Genomic DNA, 25,834 nt, shown 5'->3' with positions numbered 1-25,834 from the left:
CGCACCCTTTCCTCTCTGGCAGATCTACAACGGCTACTTCGTTCACTACTTCGCTCCCCGTGGCCTGCCCCCCATGCAGAAGAATGTGGTGTTTGTCATCGACATCAGTGGCTCCATGCATGGCACCAAGATGAAGCAGGTAAGAGGGTGGAGATGCCAGGGGGAGATCGCCCATAGACCAGACCAGTGGGGTGGGGGAATCTGAGCAGAGGGGAGGGGGCAGCCAGGAGATCTGAGGTGGGGCCACAGAAAAGGAAGCACCCACCCCCACAACAGCAGGCCTCCTAGGACATGGGTCAACATCCATGCAGATGAAGCCATGGTCTAATTTGCATATACATCAGCTCCTTTACACAATTATCCAGTCCAGCACTCTGCTCCATCCCCCTCAAATCTGTCAGCTCCGCGTTTGAACAGCTCCGTGTTTGAAATGCCAAATTTCCGTTTTCTTTCGGAGTTGAGATCTCAAAATTTGACACTGGCTGGAAATTCTGAAAAAATTCCAGGCGTTAACACTGGGTCCTTTGCATCTGATGGTGTGAAGCAATCTGAGATCTTCAGTATAACACAGTGGAGGATAAACATAATACAGAGCTCATATTTCCATGTATGACATCGATTTCTATACGGTCTAACAAGATCCAGTGGATGGACGTTGAAACGGGACAAATTCAGACTGGAAATAAGGTGTAAATAGGAGGGGAATCACCCACTGGAACAAGTGACCAAGGATTGTGCTGGATTCTCCGTCACTGGCAGAGGTTCTTCTGACAGCTCCGCTCTAGGAAGGATTTGGGGGCAAATCTAGATCTAGGGCAAACTAGATCACAAAGGCATGAAAAACCCAGGAATCTGACTCTTCACATTCAGATGAGTGTAAGAGGTGGGTGAAATGTTTGGGTTTAATAGTTCTTGAAAGATGCGACCAAATTCGGCCAATTGTTTCAGCTGGGAAAAAAATGCAAAATAGTCGACTAAGTGTTTTGACAGGTTTCAGAGTAACAGCCGTGTTAGTCTGTATTCGCAAAAAGAAAAGGAGGACTTGTGGCACCTTAGAGACTAACCAATTTATTTGAGCACGAGCTTTCGTGAGCTACAGCTCACTTCACTAAATTGGTTAGTCTCTAAGGTGCCACAAGTACTCCTTTTCTTTTTAAGTGTTTTGAGGTTTTGTTTTGAAATTTAGCTGGGTTTGTTCATTCTGAAATATTAAAACAAAATGTTTCGTTCAACCCAGAACCCTTTTTTCCTGAATTTTTTTTTGGTTCAGCCTCTGAAGTGAAAAATCAGGGATTTGCTGAGTTCTAATAATAATAGAAAAGGCTAAAGGAAATGAAGGGATAAAGTCAAAATGAAACATTGTTGAAACGCTTGTTTCATCATTGTTGAAGCAATATACTATGTTAAATCCGCTAATCCATATAAACTAAGAGAAAATACGTATCAGGGTGGAATCCTATTGCAAGCAAACATCGCGAATGTATAGAGTGCCTGCCTGGTGAAACGAAAACAAGACTCCTTTTCCCCAGTGAGATTTTTTGGTGAAATGAGGAAGTTCAAGAGGCCATGGAGGAAAAGAAAAGGTGTTTAAAACTGTGACAAGCAATGCTCCAACCGCAGGATTTTTCAGTAGTGGAAAAAAGCCAAAAGGATATTGAAGAAAGAGGTGGCAGCTGCTAACGCTAAGGCTGTGGAAGGCTTATATACCCATCTTGAAACAGGAGGATGAGAGAAAAATACACAGACTGGCAAAGCCCCCCAGTAAGAGAACTAAAGACACTGGTGAGATCAAAGTCATTAAAGATGAAACCAGAAATATGTTAATAAATGAGAAACAGATTATAGAAGGGTGGAGAAATTATTTTGAAAGTCTTATGAATGAAGAGAACCCAAGAGAACCGTAGAATCTCAGAAATGTTGGGCTGGAAGGGACCTTAAGAAGTCACCAAGTCCAGCCCCCTGCACTGAGGCAGGACCAAGTAAACCTAGACCATCCCTGGCAAGGGTTTGTCCAGCCTGTCCTTAAAAACCTCCAGTGTCGGGGTCCACAGCCTCCCTCGGACGCCTGTTCCAGAACTTACCTACCCTTAGAGTTGGAAACATTTTCCTACTATTTAATATAAATCTCCCTGGCTGCAGATTAAGCCCATTGCTTCTTGTCCTACCTTCAGTGGACATGAAGAACAATTGATCAGCGTCTTCTTTAACAGACCGGAACCGATTTGAAGACTTATCAGGTCCCCCCTCAGTCGTCTTTTCTCCAGTTTTTGTAATCGCTCCTCAGAGGTCAGGTTTTCTAAACCTTGTAAGTCACCCCAGGGGCTGGCAGCACCAGTCCTGGAAGAAGAAGTGGCACAAGCTTTGAGCACCAGGAAAAATAGCAGCAGATCAGCAGAAGTATGGAAGTGCTGGGGCACGTACGACTGCTTTTATTGGCACAGCCGTTTAATGGCATCAGGACTGAGAAGATGCCTGCTGCCTGGAGGACGTCCACATTCCTACCAATATTTAAGAGAAAAGGAGACATACAAGACTGTGGTGAACTCATAGACCTCATATGAAGATCTGGGAGAAAGTTATTGATAAGTGACTACGAAGAGAGTGGTAAAGGGCAGTGATAATCAATTTGGATTCACGCCAGGTGAGTCAACGATGGACGCTGGCTTTGCACTAAGACTGGGGGGAAAAGGGAGAGAAAGAAGAGACATACCCTGCACGTGGTACTCATCGCTCTTGAGAACACTTATGACCGCGTTCCGAGGGGAGTCATCTAGTGGTGCAGGAGAAGGAAACCAATCCCTGAAGACTACATCTGATTCCTCCAGAACGCTGCCGTGGTGCTGCAGAAACTGAACCATGTCGAGCTAGAGGGGGAGTACGTCAGGGCTTGGCACGATGCACTTTTTGGTGCTCGATGCGTCCAGAGGATGGCACCCTGCTGCGTCCCTTTCGCAGATGATGGAGGGCTCGTGTGGCAAAGAGGAACCGGAAGACTGTTCAGAGATGGATGTGCATGCTTGAACGAAATGGGTTGAAAATCAGCCAAAATAAAACAGAACATGGGGTCTGTAGAGTCAGTGATACCTTGTAGGAAAACAAGACTGTGCTCGTGTGTGTCAGAGCAACAAGGTGGGTGAGTCTTATCTTTTATTGGAACAACTTCTTTGAAAGCTCGTCTCTCTCCCCAACCAAAGTTGGTCCAATAAAAGATAGGGCCTCGCCCATCGTGTGTCTCTGATATCCTGGGACCGACGTGGTGGCTACAACACTGTGTCGATGTATGTGTATATGTGAGATATAACATACCCAGGACATAAGTGAATATAACGTGCTAGAATTGTAGATCTGCATCCGCTCATATACATAAAATGTGACTATCCCATTATAATGGATCTAATTATAGGGGTATTTGATATGCACAGATTAGGTGTCACTCTATAAATAAAATGTATATAGCCTCTCCTGTTTTCATAGAATCATAGAATATCAGGGTTGGAAGGGACCTCAGGAGGTCATCTAGTCCAACCCCCTGCTCAAAAGCAGGACCAATCCCCAATTAAATCATCCCAGCCAGGGCTTTGTCAAGCCTGACCTTAAAAACTTCTAAGGAAGAAGATTCTACCACCTCCCTAGGTAACGCATTCCAGTGTTTCACCACCCTCCTAGTGAAAAAGTTTTTCCTAATATCCAACCTAAACCTCCCCCACTGCAACTTGAGACCATTACTCCTTGTCCTGTCCTCTTCTACCACCGAGAATAGTCTAGAACCATCCTCTCTGGAACCACCTCTCAGGTAGTTGAAAGCAGCTATCAAATCCCCCTTCATTCTTCTCTTCTGCAGACTAAACAATCCCAGTTCCCTCAGCCTCTCCTCATAAGTCATGTGTTCCAGACCCCTAATAATTTTTGTTGCCCTTCGCTGGACTCTTTCCAATTTATCCACATCCTTCTTGTAGTGCGGGGCCCAAAACTGGACACAGTACTCCAGATGAGGCCTCACCAATGTCGAATAGAGGGGGACGATCACGTCCCTCGATCTGCTCGCTATGCCCCTACTTATAAATCCCAAAATGCCATTGGCCTTCTTGGCAACAAGGGCACACTGCTGACTCATATCCAGCTTCTCGTCCACTGTCACCCCTAGGTCCTTTTCCGCAGAACTGCTGCCTAGCCATTCAGTCCCTAGTCTGTAGCTGTGCATTGAGTTCTTCCGTCCTAAGTGCAGGACCCTGCACTTATCCTTATTGAACCTCATCAGATTTCTTTTGGCCCAATCCTCCAATTTGTCTAGGTCCCTCTGTATCCTATCCCTGCCCTCCAGCGTATCTACCACTCCTCCCAGTTTAGTATCATCCGCAAATTTGCTGAGGGTGCAATCCACACCATCCTCCAGATCATTTATGAAGATATTGAACAAAACCAGCCCCAGGACCGACCCCTGGGGCACTCCACTTGACACCGGCTGCCAACTAGACATGGAGCCATTGATCACTACCCGTTGAGCCCGACAGTCTAGCCAACTTTCTACCCACCTTATAGTGCATTCATCCAGCCCATACTTCTTTAACTTGCTGACAAGAATACTGTGGGAGACCGTGTCAAAAGCTTTGCTAAAGTCAAGAAACAATACATCCCCTGCTTTCCCTTCATCCACAGAACCAGTTATCTCATCATAGAAGGCGATTAGATTAGTCAGGCATGACTTGCCCTTTGTGAATCCATGCTGACTGTTCCTGATCACTTTCCTCTCATGTAAGTGCTTCAGGATTGATTCCTTGAGGACCTGCTCCATGATTTTTCTGGGGACTGAGGTGAGGCTGACCGGCCTGTAGTTCCCAGGATCCTCCTCCTTCCCTTTTTTAAAGATTGGCACTACATTAGCCTTTTTCCAGTCATCCGGGACTTCCCCCGATCACCATGAGTTTTCAAAGATAATGGCCAATGGCTCTGCAATCACATCCGCCAATTCCTTTAGCACTCTCGATGCAACTCGTCCGGCCTCAGTTTCTGTAATGGAAACTGAGGGAGTCTATGGTACAGAGCGAATTCTCTCTCTCTAGGTAGAATTCTGGGTGTGAGGGTGTCCCCCATACACATTAGTACGTGTTTGTGTATCGCATAGCACACGTAACGCAGACCAGTGTAACGCCACCCCACGATGAAACGAAACGACGGAGCCAGACCGATTGGTGCCCCCTTTCCCCGTTGAAACCCTCACTGAAATCCACCCCTTCCACCCTGTCCCTCCAATCTCGCCCTGCCCCCCACCTCCCCACCCCCCAGATGTCCCCCAAGCAGGGTCAGCCATGCTGCGTTTCTGCCTCCAGACCAAGAAGGCCATGCACATCATCCTGAGCGACCTCCACCCGGACGACTGCTTCAACATCATCACCTTCTCCGACACCGTCCACGTGTGGAAGGCCGGGCGCTCCATCCCGGCCACGGCCCACAATGTCCGCATCGCCAAGGACTACGTCCACAGGATGGAAGCTGATGGATGTGAGTCACTGCGGGGGGGCTCCTGCAGCTGGGGCTCCTGCCCCGCTCCCCACAGTGCCCCCTAGGAGTTCCCCCCCCCACAGCCAGGGCTCCTGCCCCACTCCCCACAGGATGCAGAAATTGTACTGTATTAGAAATTATCATAACACAGTGGAGCACAAATCAGTAGAAGGAGTGGGGTTGGGTGGGCTAGAGGGGTGTCGGGGTGGGGGAGGGCTGGGAGCCAGGACTCCTGGCTTCTCTCCCTGGATCTGGGAGAGGAATGGGGTCTAGTGCGGGGTTCTCAAACTTAATTTTACCACCACTCTCTTCTGACAACAAAAATTACTGCACGACCCTAGGAGGGGGGACCAAACCCTGAGTCTACCCAAGCCCCCCCACTCTGGGCATGGGGGCCAAAGCCCGAGCTCCCCCACCCTGATGCCCTGATGACCCCATTCAAAGGGGGGGGCGTGACCCACTTTGGGATCCCAACTCACAGTTTGAAAACCACTGGTCTAGTGCTTAGAGCAGGGGGGCTGGGAGCCAGGATTCCTGAGTTCTCTCTATGGCTCTGGGAGGGGGATGGTGTCTAGTGGTTAGAGCAGAGGAGGCTGGGAGCCAGGACCCCGGGTTCTCTCCCCGACTTGGGGAGTGGGGTTCAGTACAAGGCTGCAAATCCAGATCCTTCTGCCTTTTTCCTCCTCAGGGACCGACATCAACAAAGCCCTGTTGGAGGCCGCCTCGGTGCTGATCCAGAGCCCGCCGGAGCCATCCCCCCGGCAGATCCCACTGCTCATCTTCCTGACGGACGGGGAGCCCACGGTGGGCGTGACCTCAGGCACTCGCATCCTGGCCAATGCCCGGCAGGCGCTGGGCGGCTCCGTCTCCCTGTTTGGCCTGGCCTTTGGGGACGATGCTGACTATGGGCTGCTGCGGCGCCTGGCGCTGGAGAACCGGGGCATTGCCCGGCGCATCTACGAGGACGCCGATGCCGCCCTGCAGCTCGCCGGCTTCTACGACGAGATCGCTAGCCCGCTGCTGTCCGACGTGGCCCTCTCCTACCGCGACGGCGCAGACCTCACCCGCACGCTCTTCCCCCACTACTTCCGGGGCGCTGAGCTGGTGGTGGCCGGACGGCTGGCCCCGGGGGCCACTGAGCTGCAGGTCCAGGCTGCAGGCCATGGGCACGTCGGGCCGCTGAGCCTGGAGAACGATATCTCGGCCAACGCCACGGAGGCCGCCCCGTTCGGCTGCTCTCCAGACCTGGGGCAGATCGGGCAATTCGTCCAGCGCCTCTGGGCCTACTTCACCATCCAGGAGCAGCTCCAGGCCCGGTTCCACTCCAACGACACTGCTGCGCGCCGGCTGCTCACTGAAAAGGCCACCAACCTCTCGCTGAAGTATAACTTTGTCACGCCCGTCACCTCACTGGTGGTGGTCAAGCCAGAAGAGGAGGAGGAGGAGAGTGCCACGGCTCGGGCCACGCCAGGGGCTCCTGTTACACCCCTGGCCACCATGGTGGCCCACCGTGCCAGCAAAGCTTCCAGAGTCAGGCCCGCTCTGGGGGCCACATCCACCTCGCTGCCTGGGAGTGGCACCAAAGCTGCCGCAGACCTCCCCAACCTAGCCAGAGCCGTGCCCGTCCCAGGAGCACCTGCCACGTCCCAGGGCGCCTCCAAACTAGCCCGAGCCACACCGGCACCTGGCACGGCCACGGCCACGCCAGCTCCTCCCACAGCCCACGGTGTCACCAAGGCAGCCAGAGCCACACCCGGAAAAACACCCAAAGCTGGGAACCCCAGGGCCACAGCTCATCTGCCGCCGAGCCCAGGATCAGCCACGGCACCCCCTTCCGGCCAGCAGGAGACGCCCCCGCAACCGGCCACCAAGCGCCAGCCACATCTCAGAACAGAGAGGGCCCCCTTCTCGTGGGGCACAGCGGCTCCCACGGTCCGGACTATCACAGACGCCTGGACTGGCAACAGCACGGCTGCCCCCCACCACAGGGCGGAGTCTGAGGGCTCCCGGGGCACGCCGGCCGCCGTGGGATCCATCCCACCTGCCACCGACCTCAGCCAGTGGCTGCTGCTGTTGCCGCCAGCAGAGTCAGAACTGCTGTCGGCAAAGGACACGGCCGAGGAATCCGTGGAGTCCCGCCACCCGCCGGCCGTGTACAGCTTTGTGGTGGCCAAAGGAGAGAAGGGTGGGGATCCCATCCCCCCCAGCCCATGCTCCCCATGCCGCCCACCTCTCCCGTGGCCGGGATCCCTCCCCGACTCCCCCCTGGCCTGTGCTCCTCATGCTGCCCCCTCCTTACCCACCGGGATCTCAGCCTGATCCCCCCCGGCCTGTGCTCCCCCGCCGCCTGCCTCCCCGACTGCCGGGATCCCCCCTCCCAGAATTGCATGGATGTTCATTCTGTCTCTCTCTCCCTACAGGTGTCCTGGATTATGAAGACTACTCAGGTAACACCACAACCAGGCCAACGCGCTCTCTCCTGGGTGGGGTAGCCAGGCAGGTTGTGGGGAGGGGTCTACCAGCACGCTGGCCCTTAAGGGAAATCCCACTCGGCCTAGCTCTTTAAGACCAGGAGTTCTGGAAGTTGTAGTTCCTGGGGGCTGTGAGCAAGGCCTGCTGAGAACTGGGCAGGTCCTTTTCCCTGCCACACACAGCTGCACTGAAGCCTGAAGGGGCAAGGCAGGGATTAAGGGGTGGGGCACTGAGATGACACCCCAACCCTCCAGGACATCACTTAGCAATTGGTTCAGGCTCTCTGCAGACTCAGGCAGGCACTGGTCCCATTTTCCACCTTTGCTCCCCAACCATGAGAGCTAGAAACTGAATATTTTTAAAAACTGACCGCTGACATTCTGCAGCCACTATGAGTGGGCTGGAGCCAGGGTCGGGGGCATGGTGCCAGCATCCAGCCTCTCATGCTAAGCGAGTCAGCTTTGCCATTGACTGCCAGATGGCCTCACACCCCCACCCTGACTCTGCCTTTCCCTTCCAGACCTGTCAGAGAAACAGGACGGTGACACAGGTATGTTTCAGGTCTGGGCCTGGGTGAGGGCAGGGGGAGACTTGGCAGTTTCCTGTTGGCTCTCAGCCGCTGCCCGTCATGGTCGCTCTGGGCTCTGCCAGGCCTGGCCAGCGGGTGCCCATGGTGCTTTGGAGAGAGAAGAGGATGCCCAAGGATCGGGGTGGGGGGGAAAGCTCCATCACCCAACTGGCTGTAACCCTCTCTTCTTCCCCCGCCCTTAGATGGCATGGCAGACCTGGCTGGTGCCAGATTCTTCACTTTCTCCTCCTCAGGTAAGGCTGCCCAGACACCCAGGTGATGTTTGGGGGAGGAGGCAGCCTGGTTCCCCCCCTTACTCCACCCCTTGTTCTACCTTGCAGTGGATGGAGACCCTCACTTCGTGGCACGACTGCCCGGCTCCGCTGAGACGCTGTGCTTTACGCTGGATGGGCACCCAGGAGACGTGCTCCAGCTGGTGACAGACCCCCCCAGCGGTGAGACCCCCACCCCGCAGCTCAGCGCCCCGGGGAGGGGAGCGGGGCTGGTGGTTAGAGCAGGGGGGCTGGGAGCCAGGACGTCTGGGTTCTCTCCCCGGCTCTGAGGTCGAGCGGGGGGGATCCAGGAGGAGGTCCCGGGGCAGCCGTGGTGCCATGGGGATGGTGGGCCGAGTGATGGGGAGGAGACGGGGATCCCTGACAGCTCAGTGACCGCAGCGTGGCCTGCGCTCTCTCCCCGCAGGCCTGTCAGTCCACGGCCACCTGGTTGGCGCCCCGCCACGGCCGGGCACGGCGGATCGGCCACGCACCTACTTTGACGCCATCACCGTGCTGGTGGGGCCTCCCCCGCTCCACTACGTGATCACCGTGACGCTCCAGGGCGTGGCGCTGCAGGGGGAGGGGGCCCTGGATCTGCCCTTCGGCCGCCCGGCTTGGGTCAGCCGCCCCGGGCTGGGGGTGCAGGTGGGGCCGGGTGCCAACACGACGCTGCGGCTGGGCGCCGGGCTGGAGTTCGTGGTCCAGCGCCATCGGTACAGCCACCCCAGCCGCCTGCAGAGAGACCACCTGGGCTTCTACGTGCTGGACGGCAGCGGGCTCTCGGCCCAGGCCCACGGGCTGCTGGGTAAGGGGCTCCGGGCCCCCCCTTCCCTGCCCCACTTGTCCGGCTGCCAGGGGGCTCCCCCCATTCACCCTGTGTCCCCTCTTGCCCCCTGCAGGTCAGTTCCAGAACGCGGCCATCCGACTGCAGCCGGGTGCCGGAGAGCAGCCCGCCCGGCTACAGAGGGGCGGGGCCACGGTGCCGGCCACGCGGGTCACCAAGCTGCTGAAGGACTCGCCCCTGCCGGCCCACCAGGCCCCCTGCTGGCTGGTGAAGGGCAGCGACGTGCAGGCCCTGCTGGGCGGGGCCTACGGCGCCTTCGTGGTCCCCCATCCGCTGGAGGCGTGAGGCCAGGGGGCGTGGCCTGGGCAGGGTGGGGGCTGCCCCGTGTCCTGCTGCTGAGACTGACCCCGCAGCCGCCGCCTGGGCCCTGGTCATGGCCACGGCTTGTGGATTTAAGGTGGAATCCTCCCTCTCCCCCCTCCAATCGTGGATTTAAGGTGGAATTGCCCCTCCCCACCTCCAATCGTGGATTTAAGGTGGAATCCTCCTTCCGCCCACCCCTTCGGATCATGGATTTAAGGTGGAATCCTCCTTCTCCCTGTTTCCTGCAGTTTGTGGAGTTCACAGGGAATTCTCCTTCCCCACCACGTGGATTAAAGGTGGAATCCTCCCTACCTGCCATGGACTGTGGATTGAAGGTGGAAGCTCCCCCTGCCCAAAACACTTGCTGAATGAAGGTGGATCCCACCTTCCCATTAATGAACATGAGTCCTTAAATTAAGCTGGATTTCCTTCCCCAGTGCCATGTGGTGATTTAAGGTGGAATGGATACGGGTTTTTGATGTAACGTGGATTTTTCTCCCATGTAATTGTGCGTGATTCATCTGTTCAGCATGGTTCCCCCCATGATATGGGGTGTAGGTCATTTAATTTGTATGGTCAATTCTAACTACAGTTCTATGAGAATCTTGGCTTGAAGGGGGGATTTTCCCAGCTGGGCAGCCCCTTGGCTGAAGGTGGGAGTCTTAGCTGGCAAACAGCTCAGGAGGTTCAGGGGAAAGATCACCATCTGGTGCACACACAGCTGGCAGGGCATTTCCCCATTTCACAGGGCATTTCCCCAGGTGGCCAGCTCACAGATGTAAGGTGGACCCTCCCCTGAGGGCCAGCCTGCAATTTAAGGTGGAATTCCCAAGAAGGCTAAAACACAGATTTAAGGTAGATGGAAGGTCCCTGAGAGAACAGAACAGAACCCCAGCTCCCCTCCCTGAGTGGGGGAGAGAACCCAGGAGTCCTGGCTCCCACCCCCCTTAACGACAAGACCCCACTCTCGTCCCAGAGCAGCAGTGGTCCGCAGGTGCAGCTGGCTCATGCAAACTAATGAGGAGAGACTGGACAGTTTGGGGGGAGGGGCTGGCATCTCCCCTGGACCCCCTCCATGCGCTGAACTCGCTGGCTCCTGCTTAGCTTCATGCCCTCCAGCAGTAAACAAGCCAACGTCCATCCGGGCCACGAGATGGCGCTGAAGCTCCACGGGCCAAGCAGCGAGCGCTTGGCGGCAATCGACCTTGTGACCCAACCCCGCCTCCTGCAAAGGGAGGGGCCAGCCCCTGAGCGCTACGGGGGCCGGCGGGGGAAAGGGAAAAGCTGAGACAGAATGTACCATCTGCGCCAGGAAAAGGGGGGTGGATTCCATAGAGGTCTCAGGGGCCCTGCCCCATGAGAGGGTGTAACCCCAAGTGGCCAGCCCCCCATGAGAAGGGGTGCAACCCCAGTGACCCTATCCCCATGAGGGGTATAGCCCCGCCCTCCAATGTGAAGAGGGTGTGGCCTCAGTGACCCCCCATATGAAGGGGTGTAACCCCATTAGCCCTGCCCCCATAAGTGGTTTAACCCCTCAGGCCCTGCCCCCAATGGGAGGAGCATGACTCCAGTGGCCCCGCCCCAATGAGAAGGGGTGTGACCCCCAGTGGCCCCGCCCCCATAAAGTGTTTAATCCCCAGTGGCCCCACCCACCCCTGACCCTTTCTCCTGACTCTCCCCAGTGGCCTGTCTGCCCCTGCAGCCCCAGCCCCATGGGGCTGCCCCCAGCTCTCCTCCTCATGCTCTGCCTCTACCCTGCCCCCCAGGGCCTGGCTCCCCCAGACCCAGGGCTGCTGGCCCAGGGCCGTGCCCGGCTGCGGGAGGCCCAGATGCTGGCCCAGCACCCGCAGCTGGGGGCCTGCTGGGCGGGGGCCCTGGGCAGGCTGGACGGGGGCTGCCAGCAGCTGGGAGAGGAGCAGCAAAGCCGCATCGCCCTGGCCTTCGCCCACTGCCACCTGCAGAGGTGATGCCCGGACACCTGGGTCCTGACCCCAGCTAGAGGGGCACCTGGGTTCTGTCTCTATGGGGGCGGGGGCTCTGGGACCCGGACACCTGGGTTCTATCGCTGACTATAGAAGGGAAGTGGGGTTAGTAGGCTGGGAGGAGGGGGCTGAGAGCCAGGACACCTGGGTTCTCTCTCTGGCTCTGGGAGGGAAGTGGGTGCTGGTGGGTGAGAGCAGGGGCCTAGGAACCCGGACACCTGATTTCTATCCCCGGGGATGGTAGCCTAGGGGTTCCTGGCTAAGACCCCCGCTGTCCCTTGGCCAGGTCGGGCCGGCCCTTCCCTCGCTGCGAGGCTGGCAGCTCCGTCCGGGCCTGCACCCAGCACATGGACCCTGTGGCCTTCGGGGTCTACACTGAATTCTTCACCCATGCCCACAGCATCTGCTACCTCCTTCGCAGCGAGGCCTGGCAGCAGCAAGCTGAGAGCACCGTGCACAGGTGAGCGGGGGGCGGGGTCCCCTCCAGGGGGCGCTCATTCCCATCTGGCCCCTGGGTGGGAACTGGCTGGCTCGGGGGGTGGGAATGGGACACAGGGCCTTTCCCTTCTAGCGGGTGCTGGCTTCCATCCTGCGCTGAGTTCGCTGAGTCTCTAGCAGGGCAGATGCCCCCCTAGTCCCACCTAGTCAGCCCCCCGATGCTGGCAGAGGCCGGGGTCTGAGCAGAACATGAGGATGTGTCCCCCATTCCCAAAACAAAGGAGAACATTAGGTGGGAGGGGGCTGTTGGGGAGCAGATTGGGAGAGGGGCTATGTGGGGGGAGGGGCTGGGGGGTAGGGGGCTGCATGGGGTGTGGATACAGAGCCTTTCCCTACATCTTTTCCACCAGAGTTGGATGGGAAGGGACTGTGCGGGGGAGCATCTATGGGGCAGGGGCTTTGTGTGTAGCAGGGCCTGGCCTGCACATTTGGGGAGCTGGAGGTGGGCTAGTCTCCAGCCCAGGCCTGCGGACTGTGGAGTTCATCAGTGTCTAGGTCTACATGAGGTCCTGGCTCCAGGAGTCGAGGGATTGCGCCAGAATCTCAGATCTCGGGCAGAAAACACCAGGTACATTTCTAGCTTTCGCGGTTGGGTAGAAAAGCTGCCAAGAGCCTGAGCCCATTGCTCACAGGTGTGACCCGAGCGTGCCGGAAGCTGCCTGAGTCTGCAGAGGGCCTGAGCCCGTTGCTCACAGAGTGGGGCTAATGGGCAGTGCTGTCTGTGTGGATAAGTAGCACACTGCCTGGGTTGGGGGCATGGGGCAGGATCAAGGCCCCGCTTTGGTGCTGACGCCCCTTCCCCCTCCGCCCCCAGGCTGGTAGCCAGTTCGGAGGGCGTAGCTGAGCGGCTGGAAGAGACCAACCAGCTGGCAGAGCAGTCAGCGCGGGCACAAGAGGCCACCCTGCGATCCCAGGAGGAGATCCTCCGCCATGGGGAGCTGCTGAGACAGACACTGCAGGACTCCTCCAGGGGTAACCCCAGTCCCTGGAAGCCAAGATGCCTGGGGTCTCTCCCCAGCTCTGGGAGGGGAGTGGGGTCTAGTGGTTAGAGCGGGGGGGCTGGGAGCCAGGACTCCTGGGTTCTCTCCCCAGCTCTGGGAGAGAAGGGTCTAGTGGGTTAGAGCAGGGGGGGCTGGGAGCCAGGACTCCTGGGTTCTCTGCTGGCTTTGGGAAGCACGGCTGCTGACAGCCCCTGGCTCCCCGCAGGTGTCCGGGAGGCTTTTCGGGACATGCAGGAGGCGGCCGGACGGCAACGCCTGGCCTTTGCCGAGATCGTGAACCGCCTCAGCTTCCTGCACCGCTTCCTGGTGGGGGAGTCCCAAGCCCTGGGCTCCTTCCTCTACCACCTGCTGACCGGCAGCGCCGCCCTGCTGCTCACCTCCAGCCAGCGCACTGCTGGGGCCAGGTAGGGGCAGGGAATGGGGCAGGGCCCTGTCCCCTCTGGGGGGCACCAGCTCCCACCTGGCCCCAGGGCAGGGACTGGCTGGCCAGGGGGGTGAGGAATGGGGCTGGGGCCTGTCCCCTCTAGGGGGCGCCGGCTCCCACCTGGCCCCAGGGCAGGGACTGGCTGGCCAGGGGGGTGGCAAATGGGGTTGGGGCCTGTCCCCTCTTTCCCTTCCCATGATCCCCTATTTCTTCTGCCTGAGGTTGATCCTGCTGGGCCTGGTTGGGGGCAACGTCTACCTGGAGCGTGTGGTCAGTGGACTCGTCTTGGAGAACACTGAGGCCGGCTCCGATCCAACGGTACCGGCCAGGCACCCCCCCGGACACCCCCAGCTGGGGTGACCCCTACTTCAGACCCTCCCCTCCCCCGGGCTCAGCAGTCACTGGGTCTCCAGGACACCTGGGTCCTCTCCCCTGATCTGGGAGGAGAGTGGGGTCAGGTGGGGTGGAGCAGGCGGGGCTGGGAGCCAGGACACCTGGGTTCTCTCCCCGGATCTGGGAGGGGAGTAGGCTCTGGCAGATTAGAGCGGGGGAGCCCGGGCAGTGGGGCGGGGAGCCCGGACGCCAGGGTTCTCTGGGCGGAGAGCGGGGGTCCTCGCTCTGACAGGTCCCCCTCTGCCAGGAGGCCCTTGCCAGCTGGGTGGGGCTATGCCGCAGGCTGTGTGTGGGCGCCGGGCTGGCTGTCCTGGCCTATTGCGTCCTCACTTACCGCGACGTGGCCCAGCAGAGCCGGGAGGTGCTGCGGGGGCTGCAGGAGACCCGGGCCCAGATGCAGCACATCCTGCAGGAGACAGGTATGGGGGCGGGGCTAGAGGGGAGGGAGGGGCTAGAGGAGGAGGGGAATGGGGGACAGTCCCTGTGTGAAAGCAGTGGGCGGAGCTAGTGGAGGGCGGAGCATGACAATATGGGCAGGGCTACAGCTTGGTGGGAGGGGTTAAGTGAGCAAGAAGGTGGAGCTAGGGGAAGAGGGCGGGGGCATATCTGGATGGGCAGGGGCATGTGGGTGAGGCATGGGCTAACCACGCCCCCCTCCCTCATGCAGAACGCCTGCTGGCCCAGCGGGGCCCAGATCCCAGCCAGGACAATGCCGAGTTCGCCGACTCGGGCTTCCCAGAGCCCCTCTCCCGGCCGGAACGAGGAGCCCCCTGGGGTGAGCGACCCACTGTGCTGCAGGTGCTACATGGGTGGGGCTGGGAGCCAGGACTCCTGGGTCCTCTCTCCACTCTGGGAGGGGAGTGGGGTCTGCTGGTTGGAGGAGGGGGGGCTTGGAGCCAGGACTCCTGGGTCCTCTCTCCACTCTGGGAGGGGAGTGGGGTCTGGTGGTTGGAGCAGGGGGGGCTGGGAGCCAGGACTCCTGGGTCCTCTCCCTGGCTCTGGGAGGGGAGCGGCAGGTGGGCCTGTATAGCGCTTGGCACCCCGGGGTCCCCAGGTGGGAGCGAGGAGCCCCCCTAACCCAAACCTCCCTTTCCTGTGGCCAGCGGAGGAGCTCAGCACCAGCAGCCCCAAGAGCCGGAGCCGCTCCCCGGCCCGCCAGCGCACCCGGCCGCAGAGACGCACCAGCCGACGGGACTCGGAGAGACGCAATGTTCCTGTGCCAGTGGACGGGGTGAGTGCGAGTCAGCAGGGTGCAACTTACACCCCCATTCACCCCCCACCAACCAGGATCCAGGCCCCAGCATCACAGACACCCCCCTGAGTCCTGGCTCCCCTGCTCTAATCAGTAGACCCCACTCCCCTCCCAGAGCTGGGGAGAGACCCCAGGAGTCCTGGCCCCCTGCTTTGACCAGCCTGAAATGTCTCTCTTCCCCCAGCTGTGCTGCTATGATCTCCGGCACCGGCCGGCCCTGAGAGACCCCCCCCAAACGCCAGCCACGGTGAAGGGGCCCCTCTGCAGCACCCGAAGGGGAAGACCTCAGTTGCCGGCGGCAGGTGCCATCCTGCTGAGCCCAACCTGGGATCAGACTCCTACTGCGTGAATGTCACCCCAAGCCGGGAGCCAGGACTCCTGGGTTCTCTCCCCAGCCTGGGCAGGTCTGAGTGAGACACGCAGGACAGGGGGAGGCTGCGTGATGTTTTAATGGAGACGGGCCGTGCCGCGCCGCGGCTTTTAGCCGGTAATAAAAGGAGCCTGACAATTCGGTAGCGGCAGCTCTGGTCTTGTCTGTGTGGCCGCCACCGGCCAGGAGCGGCAATCGATCCCGAGGGAGCTGGAGGGCCGGGCTCACGGGGGCCGCCAGCACCGCACCTAGTCGCCTGCTGCCCCGAAGTTCATGGCGGCCGTCAGCGTGGCGGAGAGTTTGCTGGCGATTTTCTCTGCCGGGGGGAAACGAGCTGCAGTGAGAATCCCCCCCGCTCGGTGAGACGCGCGCGCCCCGGCCAGCAGAGAGCACTGCGCGCCGCCCTGCCATGAAACCTACTTCCAGCCTGCCTGGGTGGGAGGGGAAACTGAGGCACAAAGAGACGCGATAGAGCTGGGGATGGAACCCAGGAGTCCTGATTGACTCCTAGCCCTAGCTAAGGGACAACATGGCCTAGAGCACAGGACTCCTGGGTTCTCTCCCTGGCTCTGGGAGGGGAGGAGGACTGGTGGTTAGAGCAGTTGGGAGGAAGCCAGGATCCTTGGGTTCTCTTCCTGGCTCTGCCTTGGACCGTGGCCAAGTCCCCTCTCCCGTGCCTCAGTTTCTCCTTTCTACCATTAATTTCTAGACTAAGCCCTTTGGTCAGGGACCATCCCTTATTGCTCAGTCTGGACGGCATCCTTCCCCAGATGCCCCCACGATGAATCCCCTAAGCACCCCTCCGCCAACCTGCTCTTTTCTGCTGCTTCTTCCGCCTTCTGCTAGCTGCCCGCAGCCCCTGCCCTTGGTGCAGGGGGTCTAGGGCTGAGATCTCCTCCAGGCTGGGGGCTCTGGGAACAGGTCTCTCCACGGCAGTGGCTGCTTTGTTCTTAGCCTTCAGTTCCACTGTCACGGGGCCGAGCTGCAGGGACAAAGCGGAGAGTAAGGCATGAGAGGGTGGCCTGCCAACAGGACAGGCCCAGAATTGGGCAGCTGCCTCATACTCTAATATCTCCGCTTTCAGATAAAAAGAAAATGAAGTTTCTAGCTCAAACGGCTGGGGAGAGAAAGGATCACTACCTGCCTGAGTCTGCAGAGAGCCTGAGCTCATTCCTTGGATGGGGTGGAGCCTATTATGCAAATCAGCTAAGAGAAAGAGTCTCCTGTTGGCACCAAGAGGGGGTGGGTCTTTGAAGCTTCAGCCTCTCTGGAGAATACTTTTGGGATGCCTGTGTGGGCGGAGCCTGTTGTGGGGCTTAGGGGCCATGCTTCTCCCCTCCCTCCATACCTCCAGATCTCTGTCTTCGTCCATGGCTGTTTCTTCCTCTCCCAACGTCTCCTCTTCCTCCATCTCTGACCCTGCCCCGCTAGTGAGACCGGCGGGGGCGAGGCCGATGCCCGCAGGAATCGACGGGAGGTCTGGGCAGGGAACGGACACAGAGAGGGCACCGTAAGCTGATGCTCTGCTTCCCACCCACCCCCAGGGGGAGAAAGTGGTACTGCCCCCCAAAGGCCACATTGCACAGCTGGGAGCCAGGACTCCTGGGTTCTCTCCTGGCTTGAGGGGGGTGGCAGCTGGGAGCCAGGACGCCTGGGTTCTGTCCTGGCCCTGGGAGGGGAGCGGGGCATAGCAGGTTACCAGCCCATGTTCACTACTCACTGGCCAAAGCCTCCTGGTTGCCTTGCTCCAGCGCCTCAAAGTCGAAGGCCTTGCCCATCTCCGTGACTATCTCAGCACTGATGTGGGTGGGCAGCGTGTGGGTCTCTGGGGGGTGCGTGAAATAGCTGATCTTCCCGCTGGGAGGGGAAAGAACGGGGGCTCTGAAAGGGTGCCATTCCCCACAACTCCCGCCAGCCAGTCCCCTGCCCTGGTGCCAGATTAGGGCTGGCACCCCCGCCCCCGTTCCGCCTCTTCCCCACCCACCTCATCCAGTCACTCAGCACAGCTTTGGCTGCCTTCTCGTGATCGGGCACGCCTCCTTTCCTCAGTTTCCCCTTTCTCCGGGCAAGGTGCGCTAGGAACTCCATGACATCCTGGTAAGCCGGCACACCGTAGTGCTGCATGATCTGGGGTGGGGAGCAGCCAGACAAGCCCATCAAACCGCTCCCGGTTCCCCTCAACCTTCCCTCTCCTCCCTCTTCGCTTCCCCGTCCAACCGCGGTCACATCTCCTCTCCGCCTTCCCACGGGCCACCCCCACGCTGGGGCCCCGACCCAGCCACTGCTGGATCCTTCTGCATTCGCAGACTTGACGGCTGTTGCTCAATTGGAGACGAGTCAGAAAAGAGCCACGAGAAAAACCCAAGGGTTAGAAAACCGGCCTGGGAGTGAGAAACTCGAGGAGCTCGGTCTATTTCGCTTAACAGAGAGACGGTTAAGGGGTGACTTGACCCGAGTCTGTCGGTACCCATGTGGGGCACAAAGAGCTAATAACGAGCTATTCAATCTGGTCTAACACGATCCACAGGCTGGAAGCTGAAACTGGACAAATTCAGAGCAGAAACGAGGTGTCAATTCTTAACGGTGAGAGTAAGGAACAACGTTCCAAGCAGCGGGGTGGGTTCTCCATTGCTGGCAGTTTCTCTATCAAGCCGAGAGGTTCTCCGACAAGCTCTGCTCTACGAATTAGTTTGGGGAAGTTTTCTGGCCTGTGTTATATGGAGGGGTCAGATTGGAGGATCACAGTGATGTCTGTTAACCTGATATGGTCTTCTTCTAATGAGCCCTTCCTCCGGAGTTTCTGTTCATCGTTTCATTTCGCTGGCTAGCAAGTCAGAGGGTTGTATCATGCATACTATGATTTATAAAAGGGAAACCTCAGTAACTGAGTTTGACAAACTGAGTGAAACATTCTGATCTTGTCTAATTGACGTTCTTGGTCGGAAAACGGCAGCAGGCTGTCTGGCCGAAAGTTGTCCATGAGAAATCTCTTCCTGGGATAGGTACTTCCGTCCACTGGGAAGAAAGTGTTAGTTTCCTTCCTGGGACAAGGAAAAGAGGGGCTGGGGTTCGAGTCTGAGGAGTCTGGGTTGGAACCAGACATGTTAAGAACTGGCTGGAATCTACACATAAGAACGGAGAAGCTGGAGTTGACAATGGAGGAGCCAACGACCAAGGAAAGAGCCTGCATTGACAATGGAAGACCCAATGACCAATGGACGATCTTGCGTTGACCAACGGAAGACCCTGCGGCCAATGGAAGAGCCAACAACCTGGCCATTAACACTCAACTGTTTGGGAAGCTGACCACATGAGGAGCGCGTTATCGAGGAAGGAGGTGAGAACAGACCCCCGGCGCCAACGGGGAGACAGAATTGCAGGGACCTCTACTCTCCCCCATACGGCCTCTCCCATCGCCCCAAGGACTCTCCACCTGCTCCAGGTGAATACTCCATTTCCCTTGGTCTTCAAAGACCAGCGCTACTTCTCCACATTGCTCCCGAAAAAGCTGGAGGGGGCACAGGGACTGTGGGGAGAAGACGGGGCGCTGGGAGCCCCATTGTCTGCTGTGGCAGGAAAGCGGGAGTCCTGGAGGCTCGAGAATGCTGAATGGGTCCTTTTGGGTCCTGGGCGGGTTGAGTTCAGAGCAGGTGCTTCTTGGGGCCTGTCTCTTGGTGGACGGCGCTGGCCCCACGGTTTGTGGCATCGCCCCATTGAGCACTCCCCCAACCGTCCCCCTAGCAACCGCCCTCCTCCCCTACCTGGCCCTGGGAGCACCGTCTCAAGATGGCGTGGACGGGCGTCACCGGGTCGGCCACCTGCTCCACCTTGAGGCAGCTGCGCAGCACCAGGCCGGCGTCCGTGGCCGCGGACGCCATGACGAGGCCGGGACAGTCCAGGAGCTTGACGTGCCGGTCGAGCTGGACCTCCTGGAGGCACCTGGGCGGGGGGAGAAAGGGGGCATCAGCGGGGGAGCAGGGCCATCCCGCGGGGGCCCGGACCCCCACCCCCGCCGTGGGGCAGGAGGGCTTACTTGGTCACGCCGGGCGTGGCGCCCACACTGCAGGCCCGGCTCCGCTTCAGGCTGTTAATCAGGCTGCTTTTGCCGACATTGGGGAAGCCTGGACCAAGAGCAACAGGGACACGAGTCAGAGAGAGAACCCAGGCAGCCGGGACCCCCGGCTCTAACCACCAGCCCCCACTCCCCTCCCAGAGAACCCAGGAGTCCTGGCCCCCCACAGCGAAGGGCCTGAGTCTCTCACCTACGACCCCCACGCTGATGGCCGTCTTGAGGTCCTGGCTACGGCTGTAGTTGGCCAGCACCTTCAGCAGGCAGTCGGCCCCCACGCACGCCCCACTGGCCAGCAGCTCGCAGGAGGCCTTGGCCACGGGCACCTTGCTCTGTTGCTGGGGAGCAGAGAGCAGCAGACAGGTCAGGACAGGGCTCACACAGCTACATCCCCTCTGGCCCTACTCCTCTCCTGGAGCCAGGGAGAGAACCCAGGAGTCCTGGCTCCCAGCCCCTCCCCGCCCGGCTCTAACAACTAGCCCCCACTCCCCTCCCAGAAGCCAAGAGTCCGGAAAAGTCCCATGCCCCAACCCCTCACCAGGTGCCGGCTCTGCTGCTGGGTGGAGGCTTTGAAGGCCACTGTGGGGAGTTCGTTCCTCAGGTACTTCAGCCACCCGGCCACCACCTCCTTGGACACCAGGTCTGGGGAGCGCAAAGCACCAAGGGTTAACCCAGCGTTGCCTGCTTTCCCCCACCCAGCTATTACGGCTCCTCCTCCCTTAGGAGCCCCAGCTCGCACCCCCAGGGAGGGAAACTGAGGCACCACAGGACTTGCCCCAGAGACAGCAGAGAACCCAGGATCCCTGGCTCCCACCCCCCCATACTCTAACCACCAGCCCCCACTCCCATCCCAGAGCTGGGGAGAAAACCCAGGAGTCCTGGCTCCTACCACTAGGCCCCATTCCCCTCCCACAGCTAAAGATAGAACCCAGGAATACTGGGGCCCAGCCCCCTGCCCCATGTTCTAACCACTAGCCCCCACTTCCCTCCCAGAGCCAGGGAGAGAACCCAGGAGTCCTGGCTCCCAGCCCCCCCTACTCTAACCCCTAGCCCCCACTCTCCTCCCAGAGCCAGGGAGAGAACCCAGGAGTCCAGGTTCCCCCCACCACACACCCACCGATTTTATTTAACACCAGCACCAGTTTCTTGTTGCCCCCGGCCTGCAGCACGGCCTCCTCCACCTGGGGGCAGCGACAGCCCTGGGGGTCTCGGGCGTCCAACACCTCGAGGACCACGTCAGCTGCCTGGATCACCTGTGGGGAGCAGGAGAGGGGGTGAGTAGGGTGTCCCCTCCGTGGCCTGGCCTGGCCTGGCCCGGCCCCACTGAGCACTGGTGAAAGGGGAGAATCATAGTCTCCCCTCCGCAGTCCGGCCCCACTGAGCGCCAGGGAGGGGGGGATATGGGGGCTTCCCCTCCATGTGGCTCACACTGACCTTCCTGAACTCCCGGTAGTAGGCCCTGCGGGACCCCTCCTTCTCCAGTCGCGGGTGCCCCTGCAGCTCGGCCTCCTGCCGAGAGAGGAGACGAAACAGTGGGGGGGGGGGGGAGAGAGAACCCAGGAGTCCTGGTTCCTAGCCCCACTGCTCTGAGCCACTACACCCCACTCCCCTCCCAGAGCTGGGGAGAGAACCAGGAGTCCTGGCTCCTAGCCCCTCCTGCTCTAACCACTGGACCCTGCTCCCCTCTGCCAAATGGGAGAGGACCCAGGAGGCCGGTCTGGGGGCCGAGGGGCTGTGAGGTTCGGGGCCATGTTACCTTCTGCTTGAAATCCCGCTGCTTGCGGAGGGCGTCCTGCTGCAGGGACTCCAGGCTGCGGCGCTGGCTGGTCTCCTTGAGCCGGGCCTCCTCCTGCCGCGCCCTCAGCTCTGCCACCTGGAGACACAGCCAGGCTTCAGACTCCCGGAGCCGGGGAGAGAACCCAGGCGTCCGGGCTCCCAGCCTCCCGGCTCTAACCCAATAGACCCCACTCCCCTCCCAGAGCTGGGGAGAGAAGCCAGGAGTCCAGGCTCCCCCCATCCCTACCCTTTTCTGCTTTAATTTGGCTTCCTTCTTCGCATACTCCTTGAAACCCAACAGGTGAGGCACTCCTGGGTCCTTTTTCCCATGAGCCTTTGCTTCCTTCCTCTGTGTAAAAGAGAGATCCTGTTAATAACCTCACAGCAGGCAGCAACTCGCCCCCCCCCATTGAGAACCCAGGAGTCCTGGCTTCCAGCGCCCCCCCCCCCCCCGGCTCTAACCCACCAGACCCCACTCCCCTCCCAGAGCTGGAGAGGAACCCAGGCATCCTGGGGCTCACCTTGCATGGGTGTTTCCTCGCAGCTCTTGCGTGTTCTGTGGAGAAGGGGACAGAGTTAAGGGGATGTTATATTTTGGGGGGCTGGGGCTGGAGGCCGGTCCAGGGGGCACCGGCCCTAGGGACTTACTGGGCCGGGTCATGGCTCCGAAGCAGGTCGCAGGGCCGTCTCCACTGAGCAGCACCTGGGAAGAAATTACGGTTATACAGGGGCCTGGAGAGCAGCTCTGGGGGTGGGGAGGGGGCCTAGTCGTTAGAGCCGGGGGGGCTGGGAGCCAGGATGCCTGGGTTCTCTCGCCAGCTCTGTGACCTCCGGATCCACCACACAGCAGTCCCTACCAGAAGAGAATCGGGGTGTGTGTGTGGGGTGGGGGGGAGATCTGATGAAATCCCAGACACGGACAGGGTGGGGATCCAGCCTCCCCTCTGGTCTCACGCCCCATGCCTCGCCCTCTGCAGCCCCCTCCCCAGAGAGCCTCCCGCCGCCCCATAGATCTAAGACCCCTCTACACCCCTCCCCCCAGATCCAGCCCCTCCCCCTCTGCACCCCCTCCCCCCAGATCCAGCCCCTCCCCCTCTGCACCCCAGATCCAGCCCCTCCCCCTCTGCACCCCCTCCCCCCAGATCCAGCCCCTCCCCCTCTGCACCCCAGATCCAGCCCCTCCCCCTCTGCACCCCCTCACCCCAGATCCAGCCCCCCCCCGCCTCCTCCCTACCTGGCTGTCGCAGTTCCACTTCCAGGGCACCAGCTGGAACCCACGTGGCGCGCTCCCGACACAGGGGCACTTCCTGTTCCCCCTCGAGTGCGCGCGCGGTGGGCGGGGCCTCGTGCACAGGCGCGTCCCCAAGGCGGGAGCTCCCGCCCGCCCCCGTGTTGTTGCTGACTCTGAGCTTTGCAAAAGGTGGCTGCGATTTCCAGCTGCAAAGGCGGGGGGGGGGGGGGCGCAGCTGGAAGCCGGGGTGCGGGGGTGACGGTTGCATGGGATGAAATGGTGCAAATCTGCAGGCGGGCCTGGAGAGTCCTGCGGGGCCTGGGCTTGCAACTCTGCAGCCCGCACATTGCCAGGAAACCAAGCCGCCAGGCTTGCAAATCTGCGGGGGGGGCCGCGCATCCCTTGCAAATCTGCAGAGGGGGCCGCGCATCCCTTGGAAATCTGCAGGGGGGGGGGGCCGCGCATCCCTTGCAAATCTGCAGGGGGGGCGCCGCGCATCCCTTGCAAATCTGCAGGGGGGGGCCGCGCATCCCTTGCAAATCTACAGGGGGGGGCCGCGCATCCCTTGCAAATCTGCAGGGGGGGGGCCGCGCATCCCTTGCAAATCTGCATGCATGCATCGAAATGGCTCCATCCCCAGGCCTGCATGCCTTGCAGAGGCCCATTGCCGGCAAACCAAGCCCCCCGACCCCCGATTGCAGACCCAGCGCACATGCAGGCCGGGTGGCGAGCACCCAGAGGCGAAGAGGCTGGGTGCCTGCGTTGGTTGCAAACGTGCGCTATGGTCACAGACATTGTTCAGAGGAAATAAATCTCCGGCCTGCGGCCTTGCTGCCAAATTGCGGCCATGCGGGGCTTTTGCTCCCAGATATAAAGATCCCAAGTTGCAAAATGTGCGGGATGCAACTCACTAGACCCCACTCCCCTCCCACAGCCTGGGAGAGAACCCAGGAGTCCTGGAGCCCAGAAACCCCTGCTCTAACCCACCAGCCGCCCTTTCCCCATCCTCCTAGCAGTCTTTTCAGAGCTGACTGCATCTCAGCACCAGGTGAGCTGTGCCCATGCGGCATTAAGTGTGGCCGTTCCCCAGATACCCCGCCCCAGAGGTGGCTGCATTGGGTGAGCCCTCCCCATGCTGTTATGTGTGGCTGTTCCCCACCTGCCTCACTCCGGAGGTGGCTGCATTTCAGCACCAGGTCAGTTGTCCCCGGGCGGCGTTATGTGTGGCCATTCCCCAGCCGCTCCGCCCCAGAGGTGGTCGGGGGAGCTGTCCCGCCACAGCCACCCGTGAGTTAACAGTAGATGGTTGGCAGGGGGAAACAGGGTGATCCCGCTGCTGGACTGTACTTGTCTCAGGAGCTGCGATCCCTCACCCGCAGGGAACAGCTCTTGGCCCCAGGCCCAGGGCATCAGGCAAACGCACTAAAGGGCCGTTTGTACACAGACGGGGTTGGCCCACTTTGTGTAGACGCTGTTATCTAGTGGTTAGAGCAGGGGGCTGGGAGCCAGGACTCCTGGGTTCTCTCCCTGGCGCTGGGATGGCTGGTCGGTCGTGTGGCGCTGGGGCTGAGCCGGCAGCCGGGGGTTTAAGCACCTCCAGGAGTTCAGGAAATAACCGGGATTCCAGAGCCCAGCTGGGATTTCATTCAAAGGCCCCGATCCAGGCAGCTCCCGCTTCCCTTTAACTGCAAGAGAAAGGGCTCCTCTTGTTAGCACCAGCCCCTCTGCTGAGTCACAGGGCTCCTGGGTTCTCTCCCCAGCTGTGGGAGGGGAGTGGGGGCTAGTGGTTAGAGCAGAGGGGGCTGGGAGCCAGGACTCCTGGGTTCTCTCCCCAGCTCCCGCTCACTCCAGTCCCCTCCCCTCCGTATAACAGGCCAGGCGGGTGAGCCAGCAATGCTCCGGCAGCTGGCGACTCGGGGCCGGGAAGCCTTTGACGGGGCCCGCCAGGCCCGAGCCATGGCGAAGACAAGTCTGGCATGTCTGTAATCAATGGGCGTTCCCCGCCGCGTGTGATTCCTTTCCAGCGCCTGGCTCTGCGCCTTTAAATCCTCCCCCCATTGTTCCCATCTGCTGTGGTTTGAAGCATATTATCCCAGAGCAGGAGGAATTTCCCCCCCTACCATGTGCAAGCAGGGAAAGAAGCCGTGGGCTGGATTTAGCAGCAGATTTCAGAGGTTTCCCCCCCTCTCCTTGGGAGAAAAATCCCTGGCCTCCCAGAGGTGGATTTCCCTGCTTAAAATAGCCAGCCAGCCTGATTTCGAAGAAAGGCAGTGAACATCCAAGTTGGCTCTTTTGTTTGGCAGTAACCCCTCGGGAACGCCGGCTCTGCTCCACAAGGACTCGAAGCTGGCGCTGGCTTGGAGCTTACGCAGCTAGAAACACGAGCTGACACCTGGTTTGAAACCAGCAAATTGGAATTTACAACTGGTCTGGAACTTAGGAAACGAGGAATCGGAGTTTACAACGGGTTTGAACCCAAGAAATCCCAGTTGACAAGTGGTCTGAACCCGAGCCGTCCGCGGTTGCCACTAGTTTGTAATTGGCGAAGCGAGACTTGGGAGTTTACAGCCCGGCAGAAGGGCCTCACAAGGCAAGAAATCACAACTGGTTTGAAACGTAGGACACCAGAAATCGGCGTTCGCAGCTGGCTGGAAGCGCTCAAAGCTGAAAACGGGAGTTTACAACTGATTTTAAATGTCCGAAGCCAGAATTGGGAGTTGCCAGCCGGTTTGGATCTTCCTTCCAAGCAGCGGGAAATAGATCCGAACCTGACTACAAAAAGCCGTGAAGCTGGGCTCCCAATGAGCGAACCCTCCCTGGAGGAGATGGGTGGGTACAACTGATGTGAAACCTCGAAGGAGCAGAGCTGGGACCTCG

General features: G+C 59.6%; 3 protein-coding genes across 5 annotated transcripts in view; 2 read left to right on the top strand and 1 right to left on the bottom strand.

Moving 5' to 3' along the window:
- The window catches only part of ITIH6 (inter-alpha-trypsin inhibitor heavy chain family member 6), a 28,775-nt gene extending 18,211 nt beyond the window's left edge, over positions 1-10,564 (top strand). For both annotated transcript variants that reach the window (XM_073321521.2, XM_073321520.2), the window contains 9 exons: positions 23-139; positions 5,328-5,499; positions 6,188-7,684; positions 7,920-7,946; positions 8,492-8,521; positions 8,743-8,793; positions 8,881-8,994; positions 9,239-9,619; positions 9,714-10,564. In XM_073321521.2, coding sequence (XP_073177622.2) covers positions 23-139; positions 5,328-5,499; positions 6,188-7,684; positions 7,920-7,946; positions 8,492-8,521; positions 8,743-8,793; positions 8,881-8,994; positions 9,239-9,619; positions 9,714-9,943 — 2,619 coding nt within the window. In that variant the 3' untranslated portion in view covers positions 9,944-10,564. The remainder of the gene's footprint in view (positions 1-22; positions 140-5,327; positions 5,500-6,187; positions 7,685-7,919; positions 7,947-8,491; positions 8,522-8,742; positions 8,794-8,880; positions 8,995-9,238; positions 9,620-9,713) is intronic.
- A 1,011-nt stretch (positions 10,565-11,575) lies between these two features.
- LOC140901992 (uncharacterized) lies at positions 11,576-16,024 on the top strand. 2 transcript variants are annotated; one of them, XM_073321540.1, is made up of 9 exons: positions 11,576-11,924; positions 12,344-12,403; positions 13,256-13,413; positions 13,648-13,846; positions 14,088-14,184; positions 14,507-14,678; positions 14,927-15,034; positions 15,363-15,490; positions 15,696-16,024. In XM_073321540.1, the coding sequence occupies exons 1-9, from the start codon at positions 11,674-11,676 to the stop codon at positions 15,858-15,860; spliced, it is 1,338 nt and encodes a 445-aa protein (XP_073177641.1). In that variant the 5' UTR covers positions 11,576-11,673; the 3' UTR covers positions 15,861-16,024. The 2 variants fall into 2 exon arrangements, with proteins under 2 accessions (XP_073177641.1, XP_073177638.1); XM_073321537.1 differs by having other exon boundaries at positions 12,230-12,403.
- On the bottom strand, positions 15,943-23,422 carry GNL3L (G protein nucleolar 3 like). Its single transcript, XM_073321523.2, has 16 exons — positions 22,961-23,422; positions 22,375-22,429; positions 22,248-22,282; positions 21,974-22,075; positions 21,707-21,823; positions 21,385-21,459; positions 21,068-21,203; positions 20,489-20,592; positions 20,144-20,288; positions 19,915-20,002; positions 19,643-19,820; positions 17,866-18,008; positions 17,602-17,738; positions 17,230-17,360; positions 16,692-16,863; positions 15,943-16,197 (listed from the first exon to the last, which is right to left on the bottom strand). Exons 1-16 carry the CDS (start codon positions 23,420-23,422, stop codon positions 16,130-16,132), a joined length of 2,148 nt encoding a protein of 715 aa, XP_073177624.2. The 3' UTR covers positions 15,943-16,129.
- Positions 23,423-25,834: the final 2,412 nt, after the last annotated feature.

Source organism: Lepidochelys kempii, chromosome 23, assembly GCF_965140285.1.
Source record: "Lepidochelys kempii isolate rLepKem1 chromosome 23, rLepKem1.hap1, whole genome shotgun sequence".
NCBI classification, from domain to species: domain Eukaryota; kingdom Metazoa; phylum Chordata; order Testudines; family Cheloniidae; genus Lepidochelys; species Lepidochelys kempii.
The sequence above is the reverse complement of the archived record's forward strand: the minus strand, read 5'-3'. Positions and strand labels throughout refer to the sequence as shown.

Excerpts from the sequence above, each read along its gene's own strand:
- LOC140901992 (XM_073321537.1), top strand. The coding sequence starts at position 11,674 with ATGGGGCTGCCCCCAGCTCTCCTCCTCATGCTCTGCCTCTACCCTGCC. Across the intron at positions 15,035-15,362 it reads GGAACGAGGAGCCCCCTGGG|CGGAGGAGCTCAGCACCAGC; the intron begins GTGAGCGACCCA and ends TCCTGTGGCCAG. Across the intron at positions 15,491-15,695 it reads TTCCTGTGCCAGTGGACGGG|CTGTGCTGCTATGATCTCCG; the intron begins GTGAGTGCGAGT and ends CTCTTCCCCCAG.
- GNL3L (XM_073321523.2), bottom strand. The coding sequence starts at position 23,422 with ATGCGCGGCCCCCCCCCCCTGCAGATTTCCAAGGGATGCGCGGCCCCC. Across the intron at positions 18,009-19,642 it reads GACGGTGCTCCCAGGGCCAG|ATCATGCAGCACTACGGTGT; the intron begins GTAGGGGAGGAG and ends TCCCCACCCCAG. Across the intron at positions 17,739-17,865 it reads GTGCTGAGTGACTGGATGAG|CGGGAAGATCAGCTATTTCA; the intron begins GTGGGTGGGGAA and ends TTCCCCTCCCAG.